The sequence below is a fragment of the Epinephelus fuscoguttatus genome, linkage group LG3, assembly GCF_011397635.1.
Source record: "Epinephelus fuscoguttatus linkage group LG3, E.fuscoguttatus.final_Chr_v1".
Lineage (NCBI taxonomy): Eukaryota > Metazoa > Chordata > Actinopteri > Perciformes > Serranidae > Epinephelus > Epinephelus fuscoguttatus.
The window spans coordinates 41,847,743-41,869,056 of record NC_064754.1 but is presented as its reverse complement, the minus strand read 5'-3'; the positions used below and the strand labels follow the sequence as shown (position 1 = coordinate 41,869,056).

Below are 21,314 nucleotides of genomic sequence, written 5' to 3'. Positions count from 1 at the left end.
CTCACTCAAAGATGACCAAAGCTCACTAGCTGTGCGTGTGTGTAGACATTTTGTTTGGATAATACTGATGTTAGTCTCTTTGGCACTTACTGTCAGTCTTGTCATACAATCATATTCTGTAAAGGCATTTTTATCAGTCAAATCTATTTTGCACATAAAAAAATAAAAGGTAAACAAGGTGGGTGAGAAAACTTCACCAACCAGCCTCTGGATGCTCCTCCATCTTAACAGTCAATTACATCCCAAAGACAGGTGCAAGGATGCACAAAAATTGTGAAATAAAGCTTTAAGAACATGGTGGTTGTTTTCCCATAATGCCAAACCTGTCCCACATTTTGTTTTGTTTTGTTTTGTTCATGGAGTTTGTTTAATCACATTTTATTTTTCCATACAGACAGCTGTGGTTACAGCTGATGTGTGTCTCACCTTGTCTTTGCTGATAGTGACAGTAGCATCTGCCACGTTGAGGGCTACTGGAGTCCAGTCCTCTCTGTTGGAAGAACCGATCAGACTGTCTATAGCCCCGTTCAGTATGTCCATGCCTGGAGCAGAGCATGTTAAAAGCAAAGTTGGATTATCAGCATCACCACCAACCATGTGCTTTGCATCTCATTAAGGTCTGCATGGTTGTGTGCTTGTGTGTGTGTGTGTCAGACTAACCAATAGGTCTGGCCACAGGCAGCATCCCAAGGTAGAGCACCTGAAACTTCTGAACCAGTTCCGTCTTTGGTGTGGGGAACTCTGCTGGGGAGAAGCCACAGACACATTTAATAGGTGCTTTGAAAAATACATATTTAACTACATTTTAAAAAACCCAACACTGCACATTTACAGAGGGTTCCCCTGTGTAGCCTGCTGGCTGAATATCTTGATATTAACCACCTTCTTAATGGCTTCTATTATATCTAAACACCACAACTTTTCTAGATGCACTATAAATTATTTTAACAAGGCTGTTGACTGAACAATGTGATGGTAAGTCACTCTGGTCCTTGAGTTTGTTAAGTTTACCCAAGTTCAACTGATGCTGACAAAAGCATAACTCTCTGCTGTAGGTGTGGCTCCATGCACTGCAAAGGAAGTTAACATTATAGTCTTCAATTATGCTTCTGAAAGATTACTTCAAGACAAAGTTCTTTCAGACCGGTTTGTTATTAATTACTGGGTATTTTCATTTTATAACAGGGCACTGTTATGGACTGTCCCAGTGGACCATAATGACATACTGTCATGCTACACCTCCTGGTTCTCATGTTTTAAAGCTGTTGTCAATTTATTCTAAGTTTATTTTAAGCAGAGGCAGACACTGCAGCTGTTTGATCTGACGAGCTGTCAGCAGCAGGCTGGACTGTTGTCAGGTTGAGACTGTTGCTGCATCTCGTCCAATCACATGAATGTACTGTATATAAATGACATAGTGCGCCGCAGCCAATCATTTGTCTCTCTGACAGGGACAGAGAGCTGACAGGAGAGGAAACAGTGAGGGATAACAGAAATGGTTCGTTGCCCTCATGTTTATGCAGCATCTTTTTTTTAAGCAACAGATATATATATACATATATATGTTTTAGCCTGTCTATCTCTTCGACACTGCTCTCCTGCACTGTTTCCTGCAAGTACAAGTAACTTTGTCTTGCTGACACCAACATCCCTTGGCTGGCTACTTTTCCCATCTGTCTGGCTATTAAAAATCTGGAGATCTTCCTCCACCTCCTCTCTGTAAATGTGAGATAATGAACACTGGCACATTATGCTAGTGCACTGGACCATCAACTCCGAGATCTGTAAACTGTGAACAACTGTTAAAATGTACCCTGTGGAGTTTTTGGCCACTAGTAGAGCTACGGAGCAACGCTTTCATGTGTGGGTCTCCGTTTTGTTTCCCGCTATTCTCATGATTGACAGCTGGCAGCCATAATGCACAAAGAAAAGTAGCACTGAGCTGAAGCCAAAAAACAAGTAGACTGAAGGCAAGTGAATACAGATGTAAACAATGCAGGAGTAAAACTAGAATTACCGCCCTGCAGTTGTATGCCTCCATGCAACAGTCAAGTTTACATCCATGTCTGTGAAAACATGGATGTAAACAATGAAGCATTTGGTGTTGTTTTGGTGAGTAACTGGCCGAACTGTTTGTTTGCAAGAAACGTGAGAAGAGTGCATCTTTTCAGCAGTGAAAGTAACAGAAACAGAGAAATAGGACTGTGGAATTTGCTTTTGCTCAAAAGGTAGAAAACCTACAACTACCAGAATGCACTGCTCCACACCGGACCAATACATGTTGCCACTGTTGGTTGACACAATGCAAACTTGTCAATTTTACTCATGGATGTATAAAGAGAACTGGATACAGTGTTGGAGGCGGGACACTGTTAACTTCTAAGAAAGTTGCTCAGTGGCACATGAAGCTGAAAAAGCTCTATATCCACAGTATGAAATTATGCGGATGATTGACACTACTTTCATATCATTGGGCCCACAGAGCAAGCACACTAGATATTTCAGCAGGCTGAGCTGGCTACTTCCAGTTTAGATACTCCGCTAAATTGAATGAGGATAAATCATTTAACTTGCGGCTCTTCTAGACTTTCCAAACGTTATCGGTCCGAATGGATGAAATCCAAATAGTGGAATGAGTCATTTCCGAGGGGTTGTGATGCACAAGAAAATGTGTCCACTGATATGCAGACGTCGCTTCTCCAATGTTTGTCTATGGGAGGAAGTCTTTTTGGGCCCAATGGCATCACGTGATGGACTCGGGAGTTGTAATCCCACTGTTGGCTTCAAATTGGTTTCAATACCCTGCACATTTCTTGGGGACGTGGTTTTTCCACAGGAAACAATATTTTGCCTGGCTAGTACAGTTAAACAGTAAGCTAAAATATGTTTCTGGAAACTTTTTAGGTGAGAAATGGGCGACACAGTTAACAGCATCTTGGTTCATATTTGATCAGAACTTCCTAGTTTTACGGTTTGATCTCATTTTTTTTTCAGCCTCCATCTTTATAAGGGGACAGTATGGTGCCCACTTTCCTGTTCGCAAATTCTTGCATTAGAGGTAAACAGTGCACTAAAGATTCTGAAGGAATTTTAGGTAAGAAATAGGCAATACAGTGACAGAGCTTTGGTTTAGATTAGATCTGGGTGCTGGTAAGCTGGAGGAAAGTTTAACATAGTTCATTTACCCATACTACCCACACTGTTATGACACAAAGCTGGTTGAAAATCAGCAAAGTATCCCTTTATGGCCAAGATTTACTCATAGTGGTGGTTGCAGATATTTTGAAATACACTGACTGATTTTAAAGGCTCCAAAATTAATTATTTATGAATCAAAGTGCCTTGATGCGTGTGTTCCTAACTTCTCTTGACTTTGGAGCATTAACAGAGGACACTTTAATGACAACACAGCAATTCATTTCAGTCTTTCTGTTCTTACAAATGACCAGTTTAAATGCATGCAGTGTGCCAAAGAAGTGATGACTGCCGTGCGCCTATTGATGCATGGCACTTGTCGCATTCACTCTCTCTCACACACACACACGCAAGCACACTGAGGGAGGTACTGTATGTGTGAGGCCTACCTTGTAAAGGGAGATCTAGTCCTGCCTGCATCCTGTCCTGGAGAGAGCCTCCTGCCATCGCTTTGGCATTCTTTCGCTCTGTCATGATCTGGAGCAGAGACAGACAGAGAGAGAGGAGCGAAAGCAGATGCAGAAGTATGAGGAAATGGCGTGTAAAAACGGAGCAGAATCGGTATACGGAGAAGTGGCAGAGACACAGGGGAGGAGGGTGAAGAAACAAAGAGAAAAAGAGGATGAGGGGGGAAAAAGATGAAAGAGTCAACACCAAAGAGCTGAGGAAAAACCTCGAGCAGTTTCACCCCTGATACTGTCATGCTGTCTACTCATTTCACCTGGGGAGACACACACACACACACACACTAATCAGGTCACACTTCTTTTTCCAAATCATGGTAAAAGCTTTTCCTGCAGTGCAACTCACAGGGAGAAACACATACAAGCACAGAACTAGAAAATCCAAAGTGAAAATCATTCACACACACACACACACACACACACACCTGGAAATACCACACATAAATTATACATTGTCTTAATCAGAGAGTTTTTCCACAGCTGATCTACATCTTGGCAACCCCTGCTGTGACCAATCCTCCACTTTTCCTTATGAATGTGTGAAAAGTCTGCATTAATCAGACTCCATGTACTTTGATATATGTTGACTGTAAAATGTGGAACAGTAGGTATTAGCATGAAGGATGAGAAGAGGGACAAAAGGTTTCTTTTCCACCTTTTTCCTCAAAAAAAAAAACAAAACATTTTGGGGACACACTTTGTTCAAGTCACTGAACATCACAAGGCATCTTTTGATATCAGAAGTTATAAAACCCCTTTCATGCTACATGGAATGGAATTCAGCACCAAATTATGGGTCTACATAAATACAGAAAGATTTTAAATGTCTTCTCCAACGTTGGATAAAATCTTAAAGTGATAAATGTGTTTTATTGGGAATAAAAGGAAAGTCCATTAATTCCAGGCGAGTCCATAGTAAAAAGCAGACACAATAAAACAAAAACATGGTTTGAATACTCTAACCCTGTTTGCATTAATCTGCATTCATCTTAGAGTGGACGTGCAGAGAAAGCTCTCTGATGATGACTGTGTTTTGGGAGAAAGAAACTTTGTTGGGTCTGAAATTTAGATGAGTTTAATCTTGTTTTTAGACTGCAGATTAGATTTAAATGTGTGCCTGGGGTGTGGAATAGCAGAAAAGGTAAAACAATACTAGCACTCTTGAGGATGGGCATTTTGAATGTAGTCTCTCTTTTGACTGTATAAATATTAGATGTAGCCACCGTGACGTCACCTGTTTGTTTGTGTATTCCTGGTTTAAAGCCTCAAGTTTGGCATTTTGGTCATCGCCATCTTGGATTTTTTTGGAGCCAGAAGTGACCATATTTGGATGAGAGGGTGCAGTTAGCCATCTAGCTTAGTTAGCACAGTGCATTTAGAGAAAGGTGACAATGCTAATTTTTGCTTGCAAAAACTAGGCTTAAAACCATTAAAATAACATTTACTTACCACAAAAACTGACTTAAAGGGTCCTTTAGTCAAACCAAACTCTCAACAAAACTTTTTAGGTGATGAAAACGTTATTGTTAACTTTCATGAACTGAAAATGCACTGAAATAGCGACTTGCCATCAAACAGCGCCCATCTGTCCCTCAAAGCGGCCATGCTCTTCATCATGTATAACTTTAAGTCTTAGTAAAACGTAAACATGTGAGTTATATAAAAATTCTCCCCCGCCTCAAGTGGTCATAAGAGGAACTGCAGTTTTTGGCACATCTGCATTGTCTTCATTTTTCAGCCCTGGAGGTTGCTGCTTGGAATCATGACCACTGGTGCTTGAGTAAATGAGTGAAAGAATATCTGTGCCACTTTTTTGTAAAATGACTTGTGATAATGACCATCAGCCTCACTGTTGAGACGAAACACTCTCACAATGAGTTGGAGCTTTATCTGAATCTATCTGCCAAATCCAAACTTGGCCTAGTCTCTCCAGGCCCCTCCTCCTCCGACCTGAACCACTTACCCGGGAGCAGATCTCATGCAGGCTGGTGGCAATGGCTTTGGCTGGCGTGTCACAGCGGAACACATGACATTTCAGGATCCTGGTGTTTTTATCTCGTGCCACATATGCAAAGTCCCTGGGAAAGAGGAAAACAGTGTCAGTGGGGAAAGTACACAAGAAGGAAAAGACATCAGCGGGATGATGATGGAAAAAGAGTTTGATGGACTAGTTTCAGTACTACTCAGAGACAAGAAGAACGACGTGTACATGTCTGTGTGCGTGTGTCCAGTTTTGACTCTGACAGCTCTGAGAGACAGATGAGAGATGAACTGACCTTTATCAGTCTGATGACAACAGGACACACATTCACACACACACACACACACACACACACACACACACACACACACACACACACACACACACGCAGGTCGATGGACCCTAGAGATCAATAGAGCAGCGTGATGCAAGAGGGAGTTGAATGAGTGACAGCAGGGAAGAAGTTTTCCCCTGGGCCCACTGGAGCCGAAAACTATTTAAGTCCGCTGAGTAGAAGGAATGAAAAGAAGAAGGAAAGGGAAAAGGAGGGAGGGAGAAATAAAGATGTAGCTGCGACAAATTAAACCCGAACAGCACACACACACACACACACACACACACACACACACACACGTACAAACGTTGATTTACGTCATTCAGAAATGCACATAAAACCAATCTAAATAACTTCCTTCAAGCTGTGTGCTTCAATATGGCATGCAATAAAAAAACACGGGCCTGAGGGTTAACAAGATTTCTGATCCTGGCCCCTTAGGGGAAACTCCTGAAAAGATTCCTGTTTGTTTGTGTGTGTGTGTGTGTGTGTGTGTGTGTGTGTGTGTGTGTGTCTGTGTGTACTCTAAAAAATGCCTGTAGACACACAAGGACAGAGGAGGTCACCTTTTACTTCCTCCATCTGTGAGTGTGCGTGCACAACGCTACAGTACATCCAGAGCCACTTTGAAGACGAGAAAAATGAGACGCAGAGGAAATTAAACAATAAGGAATGACAGAGACGATGGAGAGATACTGTAGGAGGGATTAAAGGAAGGAATGTGTTTACCTCTCTCTGTGTCCAAGGAAGCAAGGGAGGAAAGGAAGCCAGTTAGTAGAAATAAAAGTGAGGTTAAAAAAAAAAAAAAAAAAAAAAACCTTCATACCAGCCCCCTGCTGGGGGACAAGAGATGGCAACCAGGCACTCACACACACTCACACACTATCACAATAGGTTACATATTCTGTCATCTTCTTTGCTCTGACAGAACTACAACAGGTCAATGAAGCAGTGCAGGTAATTTTTATTCAACCTCAAGGTAGAAATTAAGTAAGATATGAAGGAAAGAGAGAAGAGAGGAATAGCAGGACAGAGAGATGCGTTGGATGGGCGCAATTAGCTTTAATTGGCTGCAGACGGTTTGTGTTTCTTAAATGAAATGAAAGGACTGGGAGTTTCCAAAAGCCACATAAAAAAGAAGTTACTGAGAGGGGAGTAAGTAAGAGTAACGAGAGGAAAGTGAAATACTGGGGGAGGAAATTGGAAGTGAACTGCAACAACGTACACGATAAAGATAAAAGCGCAAAGACGAGGGCAGAATAAAACACCCAGATGAAGAGTGAAGATAAAAGTCAGAAGAAAAGAGAGGGAGAGAGGGGGGGAGGGGTGATATCTCATTTCTAATATAATCTTATCATCATGCCGACGCCCCTGAAAATGTCAAGGTTGCTGTGGGAATGTGTAATCTCTATGGCGATAATGAGTTTCATGGCACATGGGGGGGGGGGGGGCACTGGGGTACCATTCCTGTACTGACACAACCACTCCAGTCTTTCACAAGGGTGTAAGAGTGTGTGACAGAGAGGGAGAGCGATAGAGGGAGAATCCTTACTCCAGGTTTCAAATTCCATCACGTATCTTTAAACAAAACAGTTCAACAACCCATAAATAAAAAAAACTAAATGCAAGATGTTCAGCAAGTCACTGCTATGTTTTACGTCCCTACACACACATCTCAAGTATCTGAAATATAAACTGTGAAGTGAAATTTGGATGTACATTTCCTACAATAAATGAAAATCTTTTAGTCATGAACTGCTGCACATTTCATTGTTTGAAGCTTTTCAAACACCAGATTCAGATTAACACAACTCCTTTATCACCTAATCTATTTGTAATTAACCACCACCACCACCACCACCACACACACACACACACACACACACACACACACACACACACACACACACACACACACATCTGATTTTTACACTCCACTTGAGTTCCTCTAAATTGTGGCATGCACACCTCACACTGCCTGTAAAAAAAAAAAAAAAAAATCAATCCACAAACTACAACCTCTCCCACATACTGAGGCCTGATCTTTTAGCTCATTGTTGTCTTTCTGCTACTTTGCAATAAAACATAACAGCAGAAGTGATGGTTCCAAAAGTAAGATAAAGGTATATAAATATACTCACAGCTGTTTGTTTTCCTATTTTGGCAGGTAATCCTGCGTACGGGAGCGTCTGTACACGCTTACGCCATCTGTTCCTGGTGACACTGCAGGCGTGCACACACTCTTCAACCTGTCCGCTCCACACCCAGTGAGCACTAACCATGCCTCCCCCTCTGGCAGCTTCATCCCCCCTCTCTCCCTCTCTCCTGCCATAACCCCCCCTCTACTCCTCCTCCCTCCAACCACCTCCTTCTCCTCATCCTCCTCCCTTTGCTGCAGCTGAGGTATTCCCACTGCTCCGACTCTCCTGCTATATGTAGATGTGGATGCTTGAAAAGAACTCGGAAAACACACATTCCTTTTATCTGACAGGGCGATCTTATGAATCTGCTGTAACATACACTGCTGCATGTATGTGTGTGTGTGTGTGTGTGTGTGTGTGTGTGAGAGAGAGAGAGAAAGAGAGAAAAGAGAGATCCCTGAGGCAACAGAATTCTGCAGCTCTGCATATGCCAAGAGCTTTTAGCCTTGCCTCTTTCCCTGAGTGCACTCCCTCTCGCACGTGCCAGCTCCAACTATACAGCAGCCGACCTCTCCAGTCCACATCACCCGGCTGTGCCTGATAACCTACATTTCTTGTTGTGCATTCAGCAGCAGCGCAGAGCGCCCTTCGCTGGTCACCCAGCAGCACCGCCACACTGTGTCTGTAAATTCCTCTTTGAGCTAAACTGAGGTGAAAGCGAGGGACGGATAGTCGGTTGGGGATTTGTGGTGAAAGAGAATAAAGGCCATTCTGCCTCTCATCCTGTCCTTTGTACTGACGAATTAATCTTTCATTAGCATCCCTTCATCATCAATCATTAACTCCTCTCTTGTGCCTGTCACCACAGCGCCCGTCCACTGCCCTCAATTGTTACTCTGACCTTTTACTGAGTAGGTGTGACGTGCCATTGACTTCATTTACATTAGTGACTAATCTATCGATTTAAGTTCTTGAAAACTTAAACCCAGATAACAAAAGCCTTCGTGAGTCATGACCTGGATGACTGGTTAATAACACTCTCAGGATATTTGTACTCCTTTTACATTTCAAGAGCCAAAAGTTACTGACACCATAGTGACTGTGGAGGAGGTCATAATAATGTACCTGCTAATGGAGGCAGAGGTGTAGATGGCTGTTGCCTCTGACGGAGAATTCTTTTCACAATATTACAGATTCATTACGTTAGGCAGTTTTTATATTGTCTTCATCGTGCTCTTCGGTCGCATGTTGCTGGTACTACACTACAATGCCTCTATGATCTCAGGTGGTACTGCTTCGTTTTGTCCTTATCCTTAGGCTTTCAGAAAACGTGTACAAATACGCACAAAATGACGGACAGGAGGCTTCGTCCACATATACAAGTCTTAACTTGAACATGAGTCAGCCATTACATTACAGAAATGAAGAGATGTGAAAATGTGAAAACTATGTGAAATTCTGGGGCCATGTTTAAAATAACCCTTTGGTCAACAGCCAATAATCAACATTTTTTTGTTGTTGTTGTTTTTGTTTATTTTGTGTCTGTTAATTATTCCCCCTTTTGTGCCAGGGGAACAAATAAGTGTTTTACAGTCATTTAGCCCTTCATTACCCTACCTTGAATGAGCACAAATTCAATCACACAAATTCATGAAATAACTTTTTATATAAACTTCTTTCACATAAAAAAAATCTTAAAAAAAAATAGCTGCTTCAGAAGCCTGTTTACTATATATAAAACATCACAATGCCATCTCTAATATATGTTCTTTATTACTGTGAAAACATCAACAAATTTCTCCTTCTAACAGCTGTATTTATTCAAGTTTCTTGCCAAAAACTACATTTTACAAGATTACATTTGAACACATCATGATAACATTATTATTTACTTTCGTCCAGTAAACATTTTTACTAAATAGAGCTTGAACCCATCATATTGTAACTCAGTGGAATCTCCGTTAGCGGATAGTTCCATCGGCTGCTAACAGCTAACTTTAACCAGCTCTTCTTCTGCCAATATAAACACACATCTGTTGTTCTCAATGTAGCACTACCAGGGGAAAAGTAAGGTGTGTCCCCTGATGCAACAATAGTGAGTTTTGTCTCAAAGGTGACCCTGGGTAGATCTCGGGTCATCCTAAACATGGTTTGTATTGTCCCCCGGAGGACATGACGCCATTAGTCTCACGCCTGCTTTTTCGCCTGCGCAAAATTGACATCACTCGACAGGAAACATCGGCTATTGCCAAAGCAGAATTTCATCTCATTTACCAATAGGCCGATCGCAGTCAGCAAGGCAAATATCTGCTGATACCGATGTTCGTATGATAAATCAGTACATCTCTACAAAAATGTTAAAGACAATTTAGAGCACAGCATGCATTCTGAGAAAACCACAGCCTCACATCTTACACACTCATGATTAGTCACGCAGACAAGGAAACTGGATTAATCAATATTTAAAGAAAGAAAAAAAAAAAGGAAATGTGGTTGCCACGGTGACTAACCTGCCATTATCCCGGCCAACGCCCCAGACCCGGATACTTGCGATTGGCTGAGAGTGAAGCACACTGCGGTCCATGGGGTCGACCAGGTTCAACATATTATTTTCCAGCACCAAGTACATGTCCTTCCCCTGAAAACACACACAGGCACGCACATGCACACAAATTCTTCAGATCTCATCACAACAACATGGAATCCTTATTTCCTGCAGCTCAAGACATTGCAAGAGGTAGTCCTCTAAAGGTCAGGTGCTTTCTTTTACTTGCCTATAACGTCTATTTGCCTGTGTGTGCATGTGTGGTGCCTAAGTGTGTATGTGAGTGTGTGTGTCTCTAAATAAATGATCAAACCTTAAAAAGAGGGGGTGGGAGATGAAAGGTTATTGAAAGAAGGATGAAGCTCTCTCCCTCTGTTCTGTCACTTCACATTAAACACAACCACAGCAAAGGGAGGGAAAGACTTCATACTGTTGCTCCACTTTCCTCTCTTCATTCTCCCCTCCTCCCTCAATCTTTTGACATATATTTCAGGAGACTCTTGCCCCGGCTAGCTTCTGCTGCTCTATCTATGCTCCGCCCTTACCTAAACACAAAACACGGAAACACACATGAAAACACACTATGCTCTCTTCCTCACCTCTCCCCAGATGCCGACGGTGTCTCTGATGTCATTCTTGCAGTAGGACAGCTGTCGGATGCAGTTGTTAACAGCGACGCTGCTCTTTCCAGGAGCCAAGTCTTCCTCAGCCATTTCCACCCATCCCAGAGAGCGCACTGCAAAACACTGGAGACACAGAATCACACCAATGACGCTGTTACATATACAGTACACTACTTACACTTATACACACAGATTGCGCTCTAGAGCTGCTACAACGTTCCTTCTTTATGTCGCCTTTGCATTTTTACAGAGAACCAAACATTGGTGGCATCGTGCCGCTCCAGTGTGTGATTTCAGACAGCATACTGGCATCCCAGAAGCAAAAGAGGCGTGCTGTGAGTGACATGTAACACAACAATGTGACCCTCTAGCATATGTCAAACGTGTCGGCAGCGCTTTATAAACAATAAAATGGCATAGCATGTTAATAACAATCATTTCCATCCCTGTTAAATGTTGGCTGGTCTTGCCCTCTGTTCGGAAGGTAAGGAAGTCTCGGACCTCATTGTGTCTCCAATTTGCACACATTTTCAGACACTACCTTTTTGAGTTAGCTGCTAACTGCTATCAGCTGCTTTACAAATCTCCTGGCAATGGGTTGCACACCGTCTATAGTCCTGTCCTGCCGACTGTCCCTTTCATATACACATTGTTCTGGTGCTGTTATCACTTCCATCACCTCCACTGCCAGTTTAAAGGCAATACAACTTTGTCCTCCCATTCCACAACTGTACCATTTATATAGAAAAGCGAGGTGGCATAATGTTGTGAAATTCCCGCCTTGGACAGGCAGTGTAATGGGGGCTACAGATATATCACCACTTTGTGCACACTGACCTAATAGGTTTTTATTTTAGGCTCTATTAAGGCTTTATGGTCATTTTTTGAGTGACTTTAAATATCAACACCACTGTGTGGGGTTTTGAACTGGACTCTGAGTGTAGAGCCAAACAGTCTGAACTCCACAAAGACAAAAATATCGATAAACAGATGAGGACAACAAAGCATGGTGGTAGAGGAGAAGAGGCCAAGAGAGGAGAGAGGCCCATCCATCCATCCTCATCAAGTATTCATTTGATTTCAGGAGTCCATTCACAAAGTACTTTGCAGACTACAGAGATCCATGATGAAAGAGGTCAGAGAGGGAAAAAGACAGACAGCAAATATAGTGAGTCACTATCACACCAATCAGTGGCATCCCGCTCTGTTGTGGGAAAACATGTTCATGTGTGAATCAAGTGCTCATATCAAACAGATTGAAACATGTTTGTCGTGTGTGAGCAGTAATAGGATGTCTACCTACTGTTCTTTTTGATCGCACACAAACATACAGAGTTTTAGTATGTCACAGCAGGATGTACAGAAACATGGTGTCTTCAGTGTGGGGATGTTTACAGTGCTGACTTAAAGCTGAGTGGAGCTGACAGGTGTGTAATTCATTCACACACAGGCAGTATACAGACATGTGTGGACATGCACACACACAGTGCATCTCTCTCTACTGTCAGGAGTCTGGAGACAGTTGTGTCACAGATCCAGACCAGCAGGTGGTAGCAGCTACATGACACATGAACTGTCAGTTGTGTCACACCCAACCAATAGCTTTACTTAGAGTATGCCTCTCTATAAGGGTTGCTAGGTTTTTAAACTCATATTCTAAGTAGGGCTGCACAATATACCATTATTTTATCATCTTTGCAATGTAAACTTGCATGAAAACACAGACTGCAATATTGCATCAGGGATTTTTTTAATGTAGTTGTAAGAGATTCGATTTAAAAGATACACTAATGCATGATTTTCCTAAAACAAATGTATAGACTCATCAGAAATAAACCCTCTCAGTCATCACTTATGAAACATGCTCAGTGAGCAGCAGTGTATTTTTCTTCAGAGACTTTGCCCTTTGCCTGTATTTTCTTATATTCTTTTTATTTTCTCTGCTCCGGAAGTTTATAGGCATGTTCCCCCACAGCACTCAGGTGAGGTCAGAGCTTTATAAAAAGGTAGTGACCAGGTGCCAGACTGTAGGCAACCGCCATCCTAGAGATAAAGCACAGAAAAAAGGAAATATAGCAAAGCAAAACACTAAATGAGAGCGAAGCTGGGGTCTGCTTTTACTTTCACTGCTGAGCTTGTTTACAAACAGTAACTAACAATCCTGTATGGTATAACTGTTTATTTATCACAGGTTATATCATTTTTTCAACAGTTAACAATGTTCTGCATATTTGTGTGTGTATCTGTGTGTGTGTGTGTGTGTGTGTGTGTGTGTGTGTGTTGCAGTTATCTGCTCAGTCTTCTAGACTTTGACGGATAGAAATTGTTGTTGAGTGAGACATTTATATTTCACACCTTTATATCGGTAGAAATGGGAATGTTCAACTCTCGATACTGCAGTGGACTATTTGCTAGAAGTGTGTGTGTGTGTGTGTGTGTGTGTGTCAGACTGTGCTCTGGACCAGATGCCCTGACTGTAGATCTGTGTTTGTGTCTGGTATTCATCACAGTGTCACTGTTGCTAAGGATTGTGAATTTCTGCCAGACAAACACTCAGAGGGAAACAGACAGTAGACAGCCAAATCAGCACCACGTCATCAAGCTGAAAGTTGGCTTTAAACTCTAATCCATAGTGCTTTTTGATCTATTCAGCCACCGTGGCATTGTGGGAACACCACACACACCTTGGAATGTATTTTAGCCTCCTGGCAATCTGCTGCAGTTTGTGACAAAATGCAATGACTCTGTAGCAGATCAGATAAATAATTCATCTGTTTTTCTGTTTAATTAGTTGGATTCTAAATTAATTTATACCTTCTACTGACATTTGCTGGAATCAGCTGAATGGGCATGGCATTCTACCAAGTCCTGTTTTATTGAGCCTAACTCTGTGATTAAAAACCTAAAATGTCTCATTTGAATCTCAGCTCTGAATGTTTAAGAGGTCTTGGTAATTGATGCAGCAGTGTGCTGCATTGAGCTGCACTTCTCTGTTCCTCCACATGGAGGCAGTATTGTTTAGATATCTCTTTACACAGATGAGACCACAGACAGCCACTGTGATCGACATAAACACTACCGGTAAACAAACAGGCTGAGGACATAAACAGACTGAAACATACAAACAGAATCATTTCAAGGCAAGAGGCCGTGTGTGCTGGGAATGTTGATTATATTCTACAGTGTTTAAAAGTAGGATTACATAACTCACAAATATAAGTAACTTTAGATTCTGCAAAACATTACATTCCACAAGTGGAGGTATTCTTCAAGCCCAGGGTGTCTACGGGTATGAGAAACTTAAATTTTAATGCTTTTTTTATGACATTTTCAAGATAATTTTTTCTGATTAATTTTTTCTGATTCTGACTGATTTTTACACAGATAATCTTTTTCTTATTCAAGTCCATTCATTCATCTTCTAACCGCTTCATCCTCTTGAGGGTCGGGGGGGGGCTGGAGCCTATCCCAGCTGACATCGGGCGAGAGGCAGGGTACACCCTATCGCAGGGCTGACACATAGAGACAAACAACCATTCACGCTCACATTCACACAATTCAGAGTTATTAATCAACCTAGTCCCCAATCTGCATGTCTTTGGACTGTGGGAGGAAGCCGGAGTGCCCGGAGAGAACCCACGCTGACACGGGGAGAACATGCAAACTCCGCACAGAAGGGCTCCCACGCCCGGGATCGAACCGGCAACCCCCTTGCTGTGAGGTGAGAGTGCTAACCACCACACCACCATGCCACCCTTCTTATTCAAGTGTTCCAGTTAAATTCTACTGGTAAGTAGTACACATACAGTCCCAAGCAGAGGTAGATTTTATGTAGCATACCATTATTTAAGTGCAATAAGTTAATCTAAAATTTTCCAAAAGGTGCAAGACAGTATTAGATTCAGTGGAAGGTTTAAAGATGTGTAACATCTGAAATGTAGACTTCTACGCAGACGAGCTTGACTCATTTTGACAAAAAGAAATAATAGGATGGATAAATTCGATCAAAATAAGGCCTCACAAATTCAAGTTGAAGACTTTAACATTTAAGATTTAGGACTTTTAAGGGCTTGAATTTATAAAATTGAATTAAAGTTGAACAAAAAAATTTAAGGGCCTGTAACCACAATGACATATATATATAGCTTTTTATACGGTATGGCAACACAGAAAAGTCACAAAGAAGGCAGCAGGTTGACAAGCAAAAAACCTACAATTAACTTTTGTCTAGCATTTAGAAATGTAAAGGTACTACAGCTGAACATTTTCTTAACAGATACATAACAATACAATAGAAGGAAAATGTTAATCATGACTGAGGCTGGGCAATATATCTTACACTTTGGATATAGTAATATCATAAGTGTTGTAAGGCTGCATTACAGTAAAGTGATGTCATTTTCTTAACTTACCAGACTGTTCTAGCTGTTCCATTATTTGCCTTTACTCACTCAGTCATTATATCCACATTACTGATGATTATTTTTAAAAAATCTCATTGTGTAAATATTTTGTGAAAGCACCGACCCTACAATATCACTGCATTATCAATATATAGGCATTCATTCAAAAATATCATGACATTTAATTTTCTCCATATCGCCCGGCCCTATTTATGATTTATACCACGGATTACAAACACAGACATGTCTCTGCAGTTAAGTCAAGTGTAGGAAAGGCTCCTTACTTTTGTTTCTGGGTCACTGTTGACACTACTGGACTCCTCTTCTTCCACTGCTGGACGGTTCCTGAAATTTGGGGAAAAAAAAAAATAGGCTGCAGTTATAGAAGAAGCAGTGTGCTGTTATTACCATTGCAACCGCTAGCTGCTTTACTGACAAGGTTCCTGCCCTGCATGTAAAGGCTACTGGCAGTCACTGTACTAACAGGAACATGGAGCCATTTCCTGAGTAGAACAGCTAACATCCTGCTTTGTCTGACCTCATTTAAATCTAACACTGATTACATACAAGATTAGAGAGACTAATTCGACAAAACTAGATGCAAGACAGAGAACGAAAAAATATGTCGGATATCTACTTCCATCTCTGGTTGCTTGCAGAGATTTATGAACAAAGGTAGTTTGATTCTTTTATCTGCATGTGTGTGCGCATGTGTCTGTGTCTGTGTATGTGTGTGTCTGTGAAGGTATTTCACCTTAGCTTGAGTGATGCGTAGCGAAGCGTAGCACCCTCAAACTCCTTCAGACTGGGGTCAGGGTTCACTGTGGCTGCCTGCAGGTCCTGGTGCACACAGGTGACATCATCAGAGAGTGCAAAGTGACTCCAAAATAAAACTCACAATCTCTGGCCAAAAGGCAACCAACACTAAGGCCCCTTTCACACATGTAACCTGTAACATTGTCTGCTAAAACTGAAACATTTTGTCATTCACACACTAACGGGAAAAAAAACTCCCGTTAGTAACGGGAAGAAAAACTCCCGTTAGTAACGGGAAGAAAAACTCCCACAGGACATAACTCCAGACAGATAAGAGCTTTGTTGTCATTTTATTTTAAGATACTTTATAGTTGTGTGGTAATGCAGTTCAAAGTGATCCAGATGTATTTTGAAAACCTTTTATTAATGCACGAGGACATTTAATTCATATTGTTCTTGTAACAGTTCACTTATTGTACAGCTTGTGAATGCAGTTTTGTGCTTTTGGGCCAACTGCAGCTATGGCAGATATCCAGAAATCTTACCCCCACACTGCCTGAGGATCTTAAACAGAAAATCGAATTGGCTCCCGTTCTAACATAACACTCTTATGTATAGCTGCCATAACACTCTCGCATACAGGGCATGTGGGAGAGGGGCTAAAAAGACACAAAGCTGGCAGAAACCAAATGTAAATATTTCGACCCCACACAGTATATGCCAGCATGCATCCAAGTGTGGGCGGAATGGCCTTGCTGAATGGAGAAATGTCATCGGTGTGTTATGTGTAATGGGGCATGCTGCATCAAGGAAAGAAAGTTAACACATAGCATGTACACACACTTGTGTGTGCAAACACATTCAGATCTGTGCCAGCAGGAGGAAAGATGACAATGTTTTAGCCACATGAGTAAAGAAAGAAAGAACCTGTTGACTGTGTTGCTGCAGCCAGATAGAGGTGTTTAACATATCAGGCGTGACAAAATGCTGTGGTTGGTGCAGTTACATTTATGTTGAAGCATCAGCCACACATGCTTTTGCCCAGACAGTGATTTTCTAGCACATTAAAATGCACACACTCAAAGAGTGGGTGAGGATAGACCAAGACCCATTGAGTGCATTATACTTGCCTTCCACACTTCACTATCAATCTTTCCGCCAAAATCACTCCACACCTGTTTCTACATACAGCGTTAAAACACACATGTACACACACAGTGGTGGGGCAAAGATTGGGGGTCAAAGGTGGGAGGGGAGCGAGGGAAGAAAGACAGAAGAGGGCTGTTAGCCAACTAGCTCACTCCACACAGAGTGCCTGTTGCAATAAGGAGCCACCCAGCAGAACATTTCTTCAATGAAAAGCTGTCGATCCAGACTTGAAAATGTTTTCTCAAGTGTTTCCTGCTCCTATTGAACATTCACCTTACTGCTGAGAATCTATTGATTCTTGATTAGTAGAACATGAACAATACAGACATAGAGTGCAGCTGTTTGGACAGTGACATTATTTTCTGGATGATGGATCTGAAATGGATCCGACATTCAGCTCCAGTCATGTGCAAAGTCAGCAAAAAAAAAAAAACAAGAAAAACATAAGAGTACCACCATGGGCAGATAATGAGACATGGGCCCCTGGGCACAGATATGCAGAAGTCCCCATCAGCTCTCATACAAAGTAACAAGACACATGGACTTCATTGTTGGTTTGCATCTCTCTATGGTTTTGCATCTCTTGAAGCAATTTTGTCTCTTTGTGGTTGTTTTGCTCCTTTGTGTGGTTGTGAGTCTCTTTGTCTCTTTACAGTGGTTCTGGGTCTCTTTGTGGTCATTTTGAGTCCCTTCGTAATTGTTTTGCACCTTGTTAAAATCATTTTATGTCTCTTTGTCGTTGCTTTGTGTCTCTTTGTAGTCATTTTGTGTCTCGTTGTCTTTTTCTGTTACTTTTTTTTAGTAATTCTGGGTCTTGTTGTAGTTGCTTTGTATCTCTTTGCAGTCATTTTGTGTGTCTTTGTTGTCATTTTGTGTCTCTCTGTAGTTGTTTTCCCCCTTCTTGTACTCGTTGAAAGTCTGTTTGTGTTGTTTTGCAGCTGTTTAGCACCTCTTTGCAGTCTTTCTGTGTGTCTTTGTCGTTATTTTGCCCCTTTTGATGTGAATCTCTTTGTAGCTGTTTTGCATCTCTCTGTGGTAATTTCCAGTCTCTTCCAGGTTGGTTACATCTCTCTTCAAGTGAGATTTTGTAGGTGAAGGCCAGGGGGGCCCCTAACACTTTGGGCCTCTGGGCCGTTCAGTAATCCATCCATGAGTATCACTATAACTATGACAGAAAAAGTACCAGTAAAGACAAACTATTAATCAAACGTCAATGATGTTACACTGTCCTGTGTGCTGAAGTACAAAACCAAAACAAATGAAAACATGTCACTGTCCAAAAACTTACAGACTGCACTGCATGTCACACAAGTAGACATACCTATACAGTAATATACACACACACACATACTGATGCTATAGGTATCTTTTTTGTTGTATCTGTGTGTAGGGCTGGGTGTCGTTTAAAAGAATTTGACAGCAAGACTCCAATGCCAGTACCCTTAAAGTGATACTGATACCAATAGAGTACTTAATATTTTTCTGCTTCAGTCAGTACCCATCATGTGAATGGAAGCATTCAGTTGTGTAAAATACCATCTTGACACGCTAAACTGCTAACTCGCTGTGCTCAACTTCACCACACCACAAACTGTATGGGTTGTAGCTGCTGCAGCAGTGGGCCAATCACGTCACATGAAATTGCAGAATGTTTGCAGTGATTGGCTGTGAGCAGAACCATACAAATAGCATTTTTTTGGATCTGGGTACAGATGAATCAAATGCAGATATTGTTTGACCGGAGAAGTTTTGATACTCTTGGTGCTGGCTTATTTCTGTCGATACCTTAAAGGTAACAAGTACCGATACCTAGCCCTATTGTGCTACACACAGACAGGAAGATATAAAAGCACAACTCAAGGCTTTTGAGCCAAAAGAGAACAAGGAGAGTGGCAGGCAAGGAAGATAAAAACATGAAAAGTTTTGAAGTAGCCTACCTTTTCCTCATCTTCGAGATGCTGTGAGCGACCCTCTGGATCGGGCACCCCCTGTAGAGATGTGGACCGAGGCTACGGAGAGAGAGAGAAAGGGAGACAAAGAGAGATCAAGGATCAAAAAATGATTAAAATTACCGTAGTGAGAATTCATCCACCATATTAGTCTATCTGCCATTTTGGCTCTGGTGTCACTGGCTAATAGTCGAGTAGACTGCAGGTCAGTGGCTCCAGATAGATGTGCCAGGATCTCATTCTGGCACATCTATCTGTCAACATCAGTCCATTCTCACTGGATCAATATTTTATCTACACCATGCTTCTCTCTATCAATCTCCTTTCCTCTCTCCGCTTCCCTCCATCATTCTGCATGATTGACTGATTGATTGACTCGGTGTTCTTGTATTCCAGTGTTCTGCTGCTAGACTGCAGTATTGATGGTCCTTTCTGTGTCTCACTCTCTTTACCCGGCTGTCTTGTTGCATATTTCTGCCAATCTTCCACTAATCTCAGTCAGGACTACAGAAAAACAATTAGACACATATATTGTCCAGTCTAGATGGACCATATGGAGGCTTAAAATAGATTTGTACAAAATGTGCAGAATACCACAGACAGTAGGTACAATGAAACAGAAAAAAAACCATTTGGTGGATACTTACAAAGTAGCAGCTGTTGACAAATCCACATGTGGTGAGGGTGGGCTCGTGAGTGGGGAGAGGCTCCACTGAGCTGTCAGAGGTGGTGCTGCCTGAACGAGTTGATGCCCTGAAGAAGACCTCTGCCTGGCACGACTACAGAGATACACACAATAGATTTACGAATGAAGGATCTATAGTCAGACTGTCGTATTAGACTGCATTTCTTTTAGCTAGGCATAATTAATAGAGTGGCAACAGAGTGTACAATATCCACACATGAAAAGCCACTCTAATATTAATTTTCTGCTATGTGCTGTTTTTTTTTTCCCAGTGGTACCATCCTGATAATGTGTACAGACGTGCATGTGTATCGTGGCTCCAACACTTTTTTCTGGCAATGTATTTTAGGAGTTCTGATAATTATATGTGTGTATAGTGACTGGGGGACACAACACCGTATAAGAGTGAAGTTACTGAAAATTTTTTCCAACTAGAATTGCTGCCTTGCGGTTGTATGCTTCTGTGCATGAGTCAAATCGCACTTACAGTTAACATCCATGTCTGTGAAAACGTGGAAACTTAACACACAGAAAACGTTATCACTTCATTTTATCCTATTAGACATTTGTGTCAATTTTTGTCATACTTGGTGTATGATCTCTTGAGTTATGGACAACAACATGTTTTGGGAGGTCACAGTATGCTTGACCCTTTGACCACCGGATTCTAATCAGTTTCTTCTTGGGTCCAAGTGGATGTTTGTGCTAGATTTGAAGAAATTCAATCAAGGTGTTCGTGAGATATCACATTCACTACAGTTGAAAAGAGGCATTGTTTGTGTTTTAACAACGCTTTGCTTTTGAGTTACTGATCCAGGAAGTTCAAATCTGTGAATATATTTACAGCTTTACCGAACTGCAAAGATTTCACTGAGCTAACTTTGACAACATTGTTTGAAAGTGACAGCTGGTGACATAAAACTGTGTTTAAACACTGAATGGCAGTGAAAAGGAGACTAATAATGACCACATCTGCTTTCTTTTGCGTTTATAGGGCTGATACTCACTTTGCTACAGAAAAAAAAGACAGCTCTTCTCTTCCTCTTTGGCAGTTTTGGCAGCGCCTTGCCCAGTGCACTGTGCTGATTA

General features: G+C 41.6%; 1 protein-coding gene across 5 annotated transcripts in view; it reads right to left on the bottom strand.

The window, feature by feature from the left end:
• The window catches only part of apbb2b (amyloid beta (A4) precursor protein-binding, family B, member 2b), a 72,148-nt gene that overhangs the window by 8,534 nt on the left and 42,300 nt on the right, over positions 1-21,314 (bottom strand). For 2 of the 5 annotated variants that reach the window (XM_049572666.1, XM_049572668.1), the window contains exons 6-16: positions 20,188-20,319; positions 19,529-19,600; positions 17,573-17,623; positions 16,441-16,526; positions 15,971-16,031; positions 11,260-11,406; positions 10,626-10,753; positions 5,623-5,737; positions 3,585-3,672; positions 661-744; positions 427-542 (exon numbers count right to left, since the gene is read on the bottom strand). In XM_049572666.1, coding sequence (XP_049428623.1) covers positions 427-542; positions 661-744; positions 3,585-3,672; positions 5,623-5,737; positions 10,626-10,753; positions 11,260-11,406; positions 15,971-16,031; positions 16,441-16,526; positions 17,573-17,623; positions 19,529-19,600; positions 20,188-20,319 — 1,080 coding nt within the window. Of the gene's footprint in view, positions 1-426; positions 543-660; positions 745-3,584; positions 3,673-5,622; positions 5,738-8,115; positions 8,262-10,625; positions 10,754-11,259; positions 11,407-15,970; positions 16,032-16,440; positions 16,527-17,572; positions 17,624-19,528; positions 19,601-20,187; positions 20,320-21,314 lie in introns of those variants that run through there. The other 3 variants (XM_049572669.1, XM_049572670.1, XM_049572671.1) reach the window with 3 other exon arrangements.